The sequence below is a fragment of the Labrus bergylta genome, chromosome 12 (assembly GCF_963930695.1).
Source record: "Labrus bergylta chromosome 12, fLabBer1.1, whole genome shotgun sequence".
NCBI classification, from domain to species: domain Eukaryota; kingdom Metazoa; phylum Chordata; class Actinopteri; order Labriformes; family Labridae; genus Labrus; species Labrus bergylta.
Window position 1 is genome coordinate 12,655,123 of NC_089206.1, and position 15,443 is coordinate 12,670,565.

The window sequence follows — 15,443 nt, forward strand, 5'->3', positions numbered from 1 at the left end:
TGCAGTGGTTAGCAGGCTGTAGTTCTACAAGCAGGTTCCTTTCCTGCATGTCATTGCCCACTCTCGCCCTGATTTCCAACTCTATCCACGGTCCTCTTTGTCTATTAAAAAGGCACAAAATGCCCAAAAATAAATCTTAAAAAAGGAAGTTTGTGAAATAAGTTGAAGATTCACTCGGTAATGAAGCTAACACAATTGCTAAATGAACCAGCAGAGGGCACCTGTAACATCTTTTTAAAGTTGATAACAGACATGTTTTTGAATAAATTGTTGAAAGATCAGAAAGAGTTATGCAATTGTTGAATTTGTTTTTGTTTTTTTCCTTTTATTATCATTTAATTCTTTCATCATTTAATACATAGGTCATAAAGTCATAACCTTTTTCTGCTTTCAACATTTCCTGTTAAACTTACACACACTCGTAGTGCCTACGCTCCTGTGAAGGTCAAGATAAGTGTGACATACACTGAAGCAAAACCACATAGGAGTGTGACATACACTGAAGCAAAACCACAGGAGTGTGACATACACTGAAGCAAAACCACAGGAGTGTGACATACACTGAAGCAAAACCACATAAGAGCTCGTAGGCATATAGCGCTTCTGAGTATCTGCTCGGTTCACGGTCTTCGAGCTGAAACCACATATGAACCACGTATTACCTATGTCCTCAACTTGGCATGACCTGTGGATGCATCACGTTTCTGCAAACGTGCATTGTTGAGGTCTTACAGGATCTTGGAAAAAAAAGATAGATTTTTTTGGGATAAAAACCCTGTAGAAAATCTGATCGAGGTTCCTTTTTGCTTTGCAAAACGAATCCACGCCACTCCGACTTTTGAAATCCCATTTTGGGACTTAGTCTCTGAGACAAAGATCTTTTAAAACTTCAGATGTCTACACTCACAGGTTTAGACTTTGGTCTTTGAGTTTTGTTTTCCTTTTCCATTTTTTTTATATTTTTACTTTTACTCTTTTGTATTTGCATTCATATTATCATTTGAAGTTTTTTAAATACATTTTCGGAAACTTTTTGAAATAATTTTCTGACTGAAATCATTTACACCACAAAAGACCGGAGTCTCCCTTAAGGACCACGTGTACCTCGGAAGGTAAGTTTTGAGCAGTCACACCACGGCACACTTGTCTTACTGATTTACGTTACACACTTCACACACACCTAACATCCTAGTGAGGGGAGTTCAGTTATTCCCTCTCCGGGGGGTAATCTAGAGTCCTATACCAGGGGTTATCTCTGATCTAATCATTCTAGAAATGAATGTTAGGCAGATAATCCTGGGGCTGTGATTATAACTTGTTCATCTGTACCTCCAAAGGGTGTTAGAGGAGTAATTTTATGTAGCTCCTTCCACTAGGAAAGAGTAGACTAGCAGGTTGGTAGGGAGTGAGCGCTCATTTAGCTCTAGGAAAGAGTAGTCTAGTTAACTAATGTGTGGCGAGCTTCCGTTAGCTATAGTAAAGTTATTCACCCCTTTTTGCATGCAGGACATGCTACAAAATGAATCCTTGTAGAGACCACACTATGACATAAGTAAGTATTGTAATCCTTACTGACTGGCTGTAGTTCAGCTCAAGCAGCAAATTTTGCTCGTTTGATTTACTCAACAGACGCACACCTTTGAACATATAATTCAGCAGGCTGGACACAAAAAGGTTTGTTTTGTTTGAGGCTGAAAAACAACATGCCCTTTGACCCCATGTCAGCATTTACTGGCTTGCTGCTCTTAACTTGCTGCCCAGCCTTACATTTTTTTTCATGGTTGTTGTTTTTTTCCAGCAGCCCCTAGTTGATGTGTTTGTGGTGGAAAGGCTACTGTGGCGTATTAAAGTAATTTGTATAAAAACAAAACTCTTAATGTAAAGGTAGATTTGAGATAATAATATTGTAAGCAGTAATAATGCAGCTAGTTACAAGACAGTGTAAATAAGAGGAATAATAAAACTGAGTCCCCTAACCTGCAAAAGGAAAAACAGCTTGGTAATGTATTCTGGGTAACATAAGCATTAAACACCTGGGAGATGAAATGATTCATATATTTAAGTGGATGGAAGAGAGACACTCAAAGAAAACAATTTAGTTAACAGAAAGGAAGATAATGAATAAGAAAGTTCAAGAATAAATGTTCCGAACCAATCTACAATTTAACTCAAGTTCAGTGGAAACCAGCCACTGTAGTGGTCACTCAGCCTCCTCCCCTCAGGCTGACAACGCCTTTATCGAGCCTGCTGTGTCGCATATTTTCAATCAGTGAACCTTACATGAATGATGTAAGTTTGCTCCATTGACGTTATGACAACTGCTTTATTTAAACTTCAAACTTGACATGAAATGTGATGAAAATGTGTTTCTGAGGGAGCTGGGCTGCTATGATGTTTTTAGATTTTTCTGTGTGATGGATTTGGTAGAAATGTTTGCCCCCTGCCTCTCTCCACAGTTCAGCAGGTGGAAGGAATGGATGAAGAGTGTGAGGAAAGGGCCAGAATCCTGTGGGACTACCTTTGTCTACATCAGCGTCTGGAAAAAGTATGGACTGTCATGTTGAGGATTTATTTATTTTTAAACAGGTTCATAATTATTATATCAATTCACTTTTATTAACAATTTGACTGCACATCATGCACCATGAAAACAGTTTATAGCTGCGTTTTCATATGTTGGCCACTTGGGGCAGACACTTTAAGAAGAAAAAGCCATTAAGTGCCTTCACAAAATTTAAAATATAAGGCAGATACACCAGTAACATTATTATGACATTTTAGCTTCTTTAAGAGCAAGAGACCGTTTATTCTGATAACAAAAGAGGGTTTAAAATTGTCTGCCTAAAATATGTTAATACGTTAAAACTTTTCGACGTAAAGGTTAAGTCTTATTATTAACTTATTATTCGTTGACAGTAACTTTTTGTTCTCAGAGTGGTGTAATAATTGGTCAATAATTGGGTGTCATGACCTTCGGGTTGCTGAAAGTTCAGCGGCTCTCTTTTTGAAGAAGAAGAAGATTTACTTTATTGATCCCTGTGAGGGGAAATTTCAGTTTTTACACTCTGTACTCATGCAACACACACATAAGCTGAAGTATATACATATATGCACACACAAACAGGATCATATGGACATGCACTTTTGGAAGGATGGGCTCCTCTGCTGCTCTTCACAGGAAACGTGGGCAAGCAGACTGCAGGTTAGTAAGAGCACATGCCTCTTTGTTTATGCTTGTTTGTTTGTTTATTTAAGCAAGAAGCTTAACCAAATGCATCAAACATAAAATATATATCGCCTAAATAAAACGGGGAAATGCAAGCAATTTAAATTGGTTTGTATTGTCATATTGTTATGTATTTTCAGTTTCATGCTCTCTATTGAAACTATGTTAAATTGCATTGTCCCTATTAAATAAATAAATTCAAAGCAAACAGCACTGAGCACATAATTACGCATACATATTTTCATATCAAAAAGTATGTGATATTGTCTGCCTTAATGAATGATATTCTTAACAGTTAAAAGGATCTAGTTTAATTTGTTCTCTTGGGTTTAGTTCAAGAGAAAAGTTCAACATTTTGATTCCTGGAGCAGCGATATCTGTTCTTACTTTTTTCATGCACACACAAACAATCACATCTTAGATCAGTATTGGGCAGTTTGTATTTTCAATAGGTGTGTGGACTAGACCAGAGGCTGAGGTTTTTCTGGATGTAGCTCTGCGGATGGGGGTTCCCAGGATGAACAGCTTGTTGGAGACTGAAGCCACAAACACTGGGGAGAATATCCGCTTTTCTCATAGAGTCCTCAAGGAGAGGAACATCCCAGGTGGGAGATCACTAGCTGTGCTTGTTAATAAGTGTTAAAGCATTTTTCATAACCCAGGGAGCAGCAGAATATACACACCTGGTTAAATTTGAACCCTTTTCCTCAGTTTTTGTTCTAATTATCTCAATTTAACACAACAGACCCTTTTTCATCTTTTCATTTGTAATATTTGTTGTTTTTCCCACCTTCTCCGCAGTCTCCAAAGTAATCTTGGTGCAGCAGCCCTTCATGGAACGAAGGGTATATGCCACCTTCATGTGTCAGTGGCCTAGGCGGGGGTGAGCTCATAAATGCCATTGTGACTTCAACCCAGTTAAGCAACTTTGATTACTCTCATCCAACTGTCGGCACAGCCTCTGATCTCATCTGTTACATGCTGAGTACGGTCTATCACTTATTCTTTAGTGCCATGTTGGGTGTGAGAGAAATGGACTGGTTGGGCTGGTTACTACCCCAAGTAAACAACTCACACAGTGGTGCTATGACTGCAGGTATCAGTTAAAGTTAGCATGGTGATTTCCCCAGAGGGTTCATGCAGTTATGCTTGTCTTATCACACTATTGCCAGTCAAATGTCACTGCAAATGAAGTACAATAATTCAAGATGTATGGCTTTAAATTGTAATGCATCTTGGATATTAAACTGAAGCTTCAGATCTCCCTTCACATATTTATAAGATCCCCCCCAAAATTCATCTTTGCTTACAGCCATGAGCAACAAATGAAATCTCAATCAGGCTCAACAAATGACACGCAAATAATGAGTAAGCAAAGTCAAGTTCACTTTCCACTTTCATATTTGTATTATTTCTATTTCTGCTTGTATACTACCCACCATCTGGAGCAGGGGTGCCCAACCGTTTTTGAACCAAGATCTACTTTTGAAGTTGCCAGTCTGCCAACATTTACCAGTTCACAGTTTACAAACGCATTTAATACGCACACAACAAACAGAAAATAATTCCAGATATAATAAATTACAGTTCTATGAGTCGCAAGAAATAGTACAATACATTTACTGACACACTTTTTCTTTTATTACTCTAATCTTAGGATTTATCTTATTATTAGGTTTGTATTCATATCAAATCTGTTTTTCCAACAACTTCAATCTGCTCAATTTATCCACTCATGGGCACAGACACAGACACAACGACTACGCCTCGCGTTTTGAAAAGTTCCACTTGATATAACGTTATTTATAGTCCAGCACAGAATCAGCAGCAAGCAGCTGTACATTAAAATGTTTAAAACAAAGTCTGTCTTATTTCTTCGCAGGAGTCGAGACGGAATTTTCTTTTAAACAGGACTTTTGCTCCTCACGGCTCTGTTACCCGTGCGCTCTGTCTCTCTCCCCTGCTCTCTCTCTCTCTCTCTCTGTCTCTCTCCCCTGCTCTCTCTCTCTCTCTCTGTCTCTCTCCCCTGCTCTCTCTCTCTCTCTCTCTGTCTCTCTCTCATTCTCGCTCTCTCTCTCTCTCTCTCTGTCTCTCTGTCTCTCTCTCATTCTCGCTCTCTCGCACACGCAGCAATTTTATGAACAAATTAAAAATGATGATGTTTCTATTTTACAATTGTATTTTATAGTGACTAAACAACTAGCGGTCGACTGCGGTCTACTTGTCGAACGCGATCACCCGGATGGTCACCCCTGATCTGGAGACTGCTCAGGTGACTCCTTTTGTGGGGAGAAGAGAGAAGACAACAGTTACCCTAATAATTGTCTTAAATATCCAAATGATTTTGCAATCACTGGTAAACAACCAACTAAAAAAAAATCTGTCAAATGATTTTCTCCTAAGCCCTCATCAGTCTGGTATCAGAGTGGCCCATGCACAGTACCACCTCTGCTGCCACATTAGTCGTTAATGATATTGTTCCTGAAATGGACAAGAAGAGGCATTATGCTGCTGTTTGTTTGACTTGTCAAAAGCTTTTGATAAGGTTAATCACTGCCTTCTTATTCAGACGCTCTGTAATATTTGGTTTGATTTCACTGCTTGTAAGTGGTTCCAGAACTATATTTCTGATGGGTTACACGGTGTATAGGCTGGAAATATTCAATCTGAGATTCTACCTTGAACAAAATGTGTTCCGCAGGGGTCAGTTCCGGGCCCTGTATTGTTAACAATTTATATCAATAATATTTCCTCCCATATAACTGGCTGATTGTATTTTGTATGACCAAGGTGGTTGGTCTACTTTGGCCCAGAGGTGGGATAAACACCGGTTTCTACCCATTATTGGACATACCCCATCTTATATCATTTCTGTGCTGAACTGGTCCACTGGAACCTACCCTACTCGCTCTACTGACTGTCTAATGTTCCTCGGGTTCATTCTGAAATAGAAAAATAACTCTTTTGCTTTTTTTTTGCTTCAAACATGTGGAATCTTTTACAAAAGCGACACTCGTCTTTCTCTGAAACAAATCCGATCAGTTATCTCAAATCGTTTCCCCTCGGTGTGATCGTTTTCTCTAAATACAGTTTTTTATTATAGTATATTCTAAATATTTTTTGCAGTTGCTATTGTGAGTGTTTTGTCACAAGCTTTTAAAAAGTTGACACATACACTCACACAAGACACACATATACACACACCTTTTTATTTTTATCTCCACACAAACAAAACAACAAAAAACTGGCTTGACAAGCTGTCAGATGGTGGTTGAAGTTACCATGGAATTATAGCTCATCTGTAGCATCAGTTATTATCTTTCTTCCTTGGAAGTGTGATGTTTACAGAGAGACACACCTACCTTTCTGGCAGTCATGTACAAACACAGAGGGGATTTTGGCTCGCATTAAATGTCAGCGTTTTCAAAAGCCTGAGAACTTGTAATGGACAGTTTGTAGTTGACAGGCTTGTTTGTTATTATGTAACTACAGCAAAGGCTAAAACATTGCATGAAAAACTTTCCAAAAAAATAAACCTTAAAAATACCCTGCAAATAAAAGAATAAACCTCCATCCGTTCCTACGTAGGAATATTCAATGTGACCCGTAGTAAAATAAATATCTCAAACATCTTATGTTATTCTCTGTGAAAGCAACATTTGTATATAAAAAGAAAAGAAAGTTTTATCGATGTTTTTGTTGTGGTTCTTTCCGTGTAACTAAAGAGTAAAACACAGCTGATTAACAGCTCTAATCCCTCGTCATTTTTTTGTCTCAATACACAGTGTTATACTAAAAAATACTGCAAATGCATGGACTTTAATCAGTTGGCCATAGGCTTCATTGCCACTGTTTGAACCAATTCTGCTAAAGATAGTGACCTCGCCAATACTTTTTTAATTAAAAATCTTAAAGCTTAAAAGTCACATTTTGACGTTTATCTAACATTCCCAAAAGACTTTGTTTTAATTACAAACATTCCATCGTCTCATACCATGGCCCTGCCCTACTGCACACTCAACCACATAATTATCTATGGTTAATGAATGTGTTTGTACTGATGTTTGCTTCATGTGATGCAACGCAGTAAATGTGGAATATGTAGCAGAACGTATCTTTTGATAGAGTTATCAAAGAATGAAGTTGATGAATGGATTAGTCAAGATTAGTATTTAACAAAGACCTTTTGTGTATTCTATGTTTAAAAACAAACAATTGTAACTGAAAAGTAATGTGATAGGCAGCCATTTCTCCATTCGGGTTGTTGCTTTTCTTTTACTCTATACATTCATATCAAGTTTTCTATGTGAGCTTTAAAAAGATTTCTAGAGAATTTAATCGCCTAGCTCAGAATCAACAATGTCATACTTAATACATTTCTCTTACCCCAACAACTGACTTTGAAAGAACAGTGATTATCATAAAGTAATGAACTGTAGAAGTTGCTCTCAGTATTGCTGTCTCAAGTTTGGCCATTGCTCTAGAGATCTGTGCGACTAGTATTTTTATGTGGAATGCAGATTGAGGCCAGATGAACAAATCTTGAGTCCAGCTCCATGTCAGGGTCAAAGGGTATATCAGGGATTGAGATGGCATCAAGAACATCGTTGGGCTCTGTGTTTTGCTCCTCCTCAGCATACGCATGAGGAGCATAATCAACCAGCTCCTCTCCTGGTGCTTGCAGAGTGTACAACTTCTGTAGTGGGGGGGCGGGGGGGGGGGGGGGGAAGCGGAATTATACTGTAAAAAAGAAACTTAACAGACAAGCTTTGTGGGTTTGATTCAAATATTATTTTTCTTACCTTTTTTATCACTTTAGGCAGAATTTCCCTTTGAATTGTAACACTGGTTTGTTCTGCAAAATGTTTCGATTGTCGCCATGAACTCTGGGAAATCAGAAGCATGGATTATAATAGTGGCACACTCAATAACTACAGGAGTCTTAGCAGGCTTTACAGTTAAACTTTAGGAAAATAAAAAATGAAATCAAATTAATTTTTTCACAGGGAATGATATACGCACCCTGTGCATTGAGGTGTTCTTCTGCTGTCTTGTTCTCATTGATGATGACGCCCCCATGGACTAAAAAAAATATACATTCAGTGAGGAAAACTGGACACTGAGTCAACTTTGGAACTTTCATAAAATGCTGCATTATTATGTATTTAGCAGAAAGACGGTGCGTGTGTGATCGACTATCTGAAGATTGATCAGTTGTTGGTTGTGGTCTTTGTAATCATGAATGAAAAATAGAAAAAACAATTAAAACGTAAAGATTTCTGTACATAGTTTGGTTGCTGTTGTAGTGTTCCAGTTTGGGCTCTGGCCTGCTGGGCTCGTGACACTGAAGAAGTTCTTGCCTTAATCATTGGTTGTGGGAAAAAAAAATACCAATCAAATTTTGACTAGGTAAAAATAATAATAACACAAATAGGTAGAAAAGCAAAATGGTATCAGCGGATATTAGTCATAATTTGTACAAAATCAATAAAAACAACATTTAAACGTCATTAAAATCTTGTTTTAATGTTTATTGTATTTTTAAAAAACTTACTTGTGGTGCACTACTTGTTTTGACTTGAGATTTTCTTTTGATTTTCTCCTCATTTTGACTCTTCACTTTGTGTGACTTCACCTGTTGAATAATTTAACAAACTATGAAGCTTAATGCAACAAGTCAGCGTTATTTTTCATTATTTGTCTGTACAGTTAATCACACGCACGCACATACACACACACACACACACACATACACACACACACACACACACACACACACACACACACACACACACACACACGTATATAGATTTAGTATATGACTGAACATTTTTAGCATAGCTTTTGATTGTAGAGTTCATTTCTATAAATGACAATGCAATTCTAATCAAATAAACACATTGAAACAAATGTAACATTAATAATAACCAGGTACATGTTATTGTGTATTGAAAGTAAATACTTTGCAGTCATCTCCTGGTGTCTCAGTGTTGCAGATCATGAGTTGCTGTCCTGAACCCTCATCCTCTGCTATCTTGTCCTGCTTTTTCTTACATGATATCAAAAAAGCTAAAAGGAGAATGGCTGGAATACAAAGACAACACAGACAACAATCAAATGAAACAGCCAATTCATCATTAATCTAAGGAAGAGTTCATGAAAAGATCTGGATTGAGTTTGATTGAGATTATGTATAGCAATTTCACACACAAGATAAAACACAATAGATAAGTGTAAAACACAAAATTGCTCATTTTATTTGAACTCTGGGTCTAAAATGTATATGGCCATTTTATTTGTGGTAGTAATTTAGACATAAGTCTTACCTGCAATCAGTAGAAATGCCAAAAAAAGGATCCCAACAAATGTGCCTCCAGCTGCGGCGCCAGTAGATTTGCGCACACGGCAGTTTGGTTTTTCTGGGTTTGTGCATTCACACACAGTAACTGACAGGTTGTGGACAGCAGACTTGAGCTGCAAGTCCGACACTTCCAGCTGCAACTCATAGTGTCCAGAGTGAACTTTGCTTTCTTTGACCAGGTTCACAGAGTACCCTGTACATGCAGCGGAATTAATATGTAATAAGCTCCAGACAGTAAAAACATCTTAGAGGTTGATTTGACACAAGTAAGACTATTTTTACAGGTTATAGGATTTTTGCCACATTTGAAAGGATGATACAAGACCTCACCTTGAGGAGGATCAATACTCCATTTCCCCTTAACATCTCCAAGCAGCGTGTAGCTGAAAGGCCCACTGTAGACTCCTTCATCCAAGTCAATGGCCTTGAGGATGGCCTTAGATGGTTTATCAGATTGGCAGATGTCGATTGTGCTTTCAGGTAGGTATGGAGCGTTGTCATTGTCATCAATAATTAAAATGGTGAGGGTAGCAGTGCCTGTCATTGGAGGTTTACCTGGCCAAAAGAAACAAAAATGTACATTTCAGCAATTATATATTATGTAAATGTACAACATTTTATCAATAACAAATACAGTGATTAAAATCTCCTTCATGTCATACCATTGTCAACAGCAATTATATTGACAATGTAGGTGTTGTTTTTCACAAATGACGACTCTCGGTCCACAGGCCTTGATGAGGTAACTTTTCCACTTTTGGGGTCTACTGTAACCCAATCAGCTGGATCGGCTTCTTTTTTGAATCTGAAAAACAGTGATGTGTTGTGTTCGATATTTTGGAGTTCTCAATGACATACTAATGTATAAATTGGTTGTAAAATACACATGCACTTTTGTTGTCAGGACTTACACTATTTTGTTTGCAGCTCCTTTCTCGTGGTCTTCAGCTGTAAATGTTATCAGGTGGCGTCCCTTCTCAGTGTTCTCTTTCAGCGGAACTTTTTCGTTACTTGGGTGTAAGACTGGGGCGTCATTGACATCCTCCACATGCACTGTCACTGGATAGGGGGGTTGGCTTTTTTCTTTGTTATCAGTCATTACAACCCAAAGATCGTTGTCTTTGCGAGTCTTCACTTTGCAGGAGTAAAAGGGCATCTCATTCTCTACAGTGATATTCAACTTCTTTTCAGAACTGTCTTCATAGTCCAGATGCTGCAAAAGATGTTGATCAAATGTCACAGCTTCTTGTTTTATATTTGCAAAAAAAAGTCAACCACAAAGTTATAGATTTTTTTCTCTATAAATCCATATTATCCATATTATATTCCACATTTCCCCTTTTCAGTCTAATGCCTATACACTTTTCAATAAGAGGAGGTCGTCACTGTGTTCAACTCTGTGCAGGAAAAAGAATAAAATACGATGAAGTAATGTTTATACCTGTGGGGAAATTCAGAGGGTGTAATTCCGTTTCTTTTGTAAAAGAAACGGCGTAGCATGGTTGTTGGGAGTGAAGTGAACTTTTGTTTGTCATGGTCATATTTAAAAAAAATCCGTACCATAACAGGATGTAGAACAATTGACAATGCTTGATATCTTAAAGACAGACATCAAACTGGGGCATCTACATAACCGTATATTGAGGAATTCAAGTACACTGCAAAGTCTGAATCATTTTTTTTGTTTTAAACTGTAGTTATTATTGTAGTAGTTCCTTCTGTCTTGAATTAGTTTTCATACCACATAGAACTAAGGTTCCAAGATATTGTGGTGATGTTGTGCGCAGACAACATACCTTTTCCACAATTAGTAGTCCGTCATTCGACTCAGAATCAGTAATGATTTTGAAGTTATTCTTGGAGTCTCCATGGATTTTATATTTGGCTTTCCAGGCTTTTGTACCTTCTTCGTCTTCATCTTGAACGTGCAGACGGAAAACAGTAACATTCTCCTCTCCTTCTTTCACTCTCCCTAGACCCTGGGAGACAAAAACATTGTTTTTAATGTAAAAGGGACCAATAGTTCTTACATTTATTTTAAGTCTATTCAAAAAAATAATTGCTCACCGTTTTTCCTGTGATTTCAGGAAAGTGGTTATTTCCATCTTTTATATTGAGTATGACAGTAGAGGAGTTGGAGAGCTGAATATTTTCTCCACGGTCTGTGGCCACCACAGTAATGATATATTTTTTAGCAGTCTGATCAATGAAAAAGAAAAAGACTCATTAAAAAACAACATTTAAACATATTGAAGTTACCTTCATAGTTACATAATTAGAGACTTGGAAGTTCCAAGATCAACTGATTTAACGTCTAACCTTGTACTCTAGACAGCCTCTGAAGGAAATGGTTGCAGTTTTAGAAATATCTGACTGTTTTAAGAAGAACTTCACATTGTCATGTTCAGGAGTGACTTTGGCTATTCTGTAATCAAATTTTCCATTCGTTCCATTGTCCTTATCGATCGCCTTAACGGTCACCACGACAGTGCCTGCCAGAATCAGATGAAAACAGAATTTGTTATTTTGTTACAAATTTTAATATTGATTCACGTAAATTGTTGTTCCGTAATAGTGCCATGAGCAAGTTACCTTGTAATGTTGACTCCAGTATGTCTTGTTCGTACACCTTTTGGGCAAAGTTTGGTGGGTTGTCATTCACGTCCTCAATTATTATCTCAACACCGAGCTGTGTGTCCACTTCATTGGTGTCCTTCTTTAATGCCTTGAATGTTAGCTGTGATGAGAGGCAATAATTGTGAAATAATCAAACCTTCAGACATGCTTCACACACAAACGCACGCATGCACACACACACACACACACACACACACACACACACACACACACTCACTCTTTTGCGCTTTCAAGGCGATCAGTGTGCTTTCAGGTTTTCCTACCTTCAACATCGGGAAAGCCTCGTAGTCCACAGGCTTAAGGACATGAACCACTCCTGTTTCTTCGTTGATTTGTAAGGTGTTTACGGGTTCTTCTTTAACACCCTGGCCTTCGATTTGGAAAATGGTGAAGTTCTTATCTATTTTAATCTGCAATGAAAACAGAACAGCTGTGAACTTTGCAACAACCTTCCTGCATCTCATAATCTGTGCTTTACATATCCATGCATTGTAACTTTTGTTAGATACTCACTGTGCCCAGTTTATGCGGGAAAGGTCCTTTACTGTTTTCTTGAATTGTAAAGGAATTAATGATCCAGTCTCTTTTTTGTCTCTGAAGCATTTTTGAAGATGACATGTGGGCTCCCAAACACTGCAAACGAGAACGAGGATTGATTGTTAAAGGGGCTTGTTTTGGATGATATGATTATATTATTGACAAATTTGTTAAAAAGATCTTAACACAGGAAAAGCCTCAAAATATGTGCATATAATGTGTCTTCCAGTACCTGAATTAACAGAGCAAATTTACACAAAGATGCAGAACTTGTATTTACTGCATTGGTTGTCATAATAAGTGACTCATATTGTCATTTCAAATTCAAAAGATCTTTCATTCTAAGGGCTTACATTGTGGACAACCTTAAATATTTCCAAATACTTTACAACTCAAAATCTATCTCCTTCATAATCTGTTTTTTTTTATTGATATAAATTGATGTTCTGTAGGTTCAATGAAAGAAATAAAATAAAAAATTGCAGACGCCTTTATGCACATCAGAGACTAAGTTCAACTAAAAGAAGGATCTAGAATAGAAGGAAACAACATCAGTAAGTGCAAACGAACAGCTTTAAGTTTGATCATACACACGTGCTGAGTCAATGCACAGAAATACAAAACGGATGTTGAAACAACCATCAATGTTGGTGTAATTTAATTCAGAAGTAAGCACTAACACTTCCATCAAGTCAGCCTGTCTCCAAAGATGAATTCTTACCATTATCATGAAAAGGCAGAGGTTTATTCTCTCCATGGTGTATCCAGATTATAAGGCTAATTATTATCTGCACAAAAGTAAATCTCAAGCAGCTGAGTGGAAGATCAGCTGAATGCCAACGCGAGCTCTGGCAGCAGTATAGACCTGTGAGAGGGAGGGCATGTGTCAAAAGAATGACGCCCTCATGCTATGGGTTCATAACAGCTGGGCGTGGGCAAACTATTCAAAGTGTTTGTGAGTGCAAGTGTGCTGTGGATGTGTATGTGTTGTGTTTACAAATGAACATGTATTGTTTGCAATCCATACTCTGTAACAGAAGTATGATAAGAACTTTGTTTCATTTTCCAATTCACATTACTTCACAAGAGTTCAGTCATGCATGCAAAACAAATATGAGATTGTTGTGGAGGGGAGAACATGTTAATAATCAGTTACACACTTTAAAATGCAAAACATAAAAGTAAAGGACACCATAAAAAGCTCCAAGGAGACTTGTGTCGCAAAATTCTTTTTTAAATATATTTTTTCATTATCTTTATTAATTGTCATTGTTTCCACCACAGGGCCTACTAACAATGTTTTACCAACCTAAATAACATCATAACATAACTTATTTTAGACTCTTAAAGAGTGGTATCAGGAGGCGCTGGTGGTGCAGAAGTTAGTGTGCACGCCCCATGTATGGTGGCTTCAGTCCTCCAAGTGGGCGGCCCAGGTTCCAATCCGACCTCTGGCTCCTTTCCCACATGTCATTCCCAACTCGCTCTCTCCCTGATTTCCGACTCTATCGACTGTCCTATCTCCCCAATAAAGGCTCAAAAAGCCCCCAAAAAATTATTTAAAAAAACAAAACCCTCACCTTTGGTTAAGGGATCTTGTGCTGCATCTGAAATGGATTCTGTTGTGTTTTTCTACAGCCAATTTGAAACAAATATGTCATTTCAACCAAAGTTTTACAGTTATAACACATATTTTATTCCTGTTCAGCTTCATTCTAAAAAACTGTAACTTTCAATATACTATGTCAAGTCAACGCTTAAGGCAATACTTGGTAGTATTTCACGCTCCCTTGAGCCTCGTGATGTTCATCAGTCTTTCGGGTTTTTTTTTGTGGTTGGGCCTTTGCAAATATTTTCTTTTCTTTTAGTTCATCATAAAAATCTGGTTCATGCATCCTCCAACCAAAATGATGGCATTATGATGGCATTGGAAATATGCTGACTGTTAACTGAGTGAGTGATACTCCATTAAAAACTTGCTAGCACTGGCCTCTTTGTTACATTCGTGAGCTCCATGCTGAAATGTGATCTTTGGGTTCTGAAGTCTGTAGTTTGTTAGAATGGAAAACTGTTTAAATAAAACTTTAGCATTTCATTAGGAGAAACTATTCTTATTATAGAAGTATCGTAGAAAATCCTATAGCACAGTTGAATCAGCGCAATGATGTAAGACACTTTATTAAAATGTGGATATAAATGTACAGCTCGTGGCTCAACATTGCTCCCTTAGAAGAGACGAGATCGTATTTTAATCACATTAAGCATGCCTTTGACTCACCTAAAAGAAACAAAGAAAGCATACCACTTCAATCATTTGGCTCAGGAGGATCCCCTGCAGCGACTTGTGCATGTTCCAGCCAGTATCATATTAAAACGCCCTCATTTTGCTGTCAGGTAAAGCAGCTGCGAGCATTCTCGAGAAATACTAACTGACTGTAAAGCCCTTCAGGGAGATTCCAAACCTGTGCTATAACCTTCAGAATGCTGTTTAGTACATCACCTTTCTTTGAATGACCAAACAGGGGCTTCTATATTTTTCTGTGGATGGGATATAAATATTGGAGAAAAAAAAAGTGGGATTACAACCTACACACTTCCCCGTAGCTCCAACCTAAAACAGTGATAACAAAGCTTTTGTGTCAGATTGCTATTTCCATAATTAAGAGATGGTGTTACTTTGAA

The 15,443-nt window shown here is 37.7% G+C and overlaps 2 protein-coding genes across 2 annotated transcripts; one reads left to right on the forward strand and one right to left on the reverse strand.

The window, feature by feature from the left end:
• The first annotated feature begins 2,473 nt into the window (after positions 1–2,473).
• LOC109976754 (uncharacterized protein SCO4629-like) lies at positions 2,474–4,536 on the forward strand. The gene is given in 7 exon segments (XM_029275954.2): positions 2,474–2,545; positions 2,934–2,951; positions 2,954–3,002; positions 3,143–3,202; positions 3,679–3,831; positions 4,028–4,107; positions 4,109–4,536. Coding segments are annotated over 7 exon segments (657 nt in total). The 3' UTR covers positions 4,334–4,536.
• Positions 4,537–6,668: 2,132 nt separating this feature from the next.
• On the reverse strand, positions 6,669–13,625 carry cdh26.2 (cadherin 26, tandem duplicate 2). Its single transcript, XM_065961726.1, has 17 exons — positions 13,483–13,625; positions 12,738–12,857; positions 12,488–12,634; positions 12,180–12,324; positions 11,907–12,079; positions 11,655–11,786; positions 11,384–11,566; positions 10,499–10,800; positions 10,250–10,392; positions 9,918–10,142; positions 9,553–9,780; positions 9,189–9,310; positions 8,781–8,861; positions 8,512–8,586; positions 8,249–8,308; positions 8,029–8,112; positions 6,669–7,922 (listed from the first exon to the last, which is right to left on the reverse strand). The coding sequence occupies exons 1-17, from the start codon at positions 13,516–13,518 to the stop codon at positions 7,707–7,709; spliced, it is 2,472 nt and encodes an 823-aa protein (XP_065817798.1). The 5' UTR covers positions 13,519–13,625; the 3' UTR covers positions 6,669–7,706.
• Positions 13,626–15,443: the final 1,818 nt, after the last annotated feature.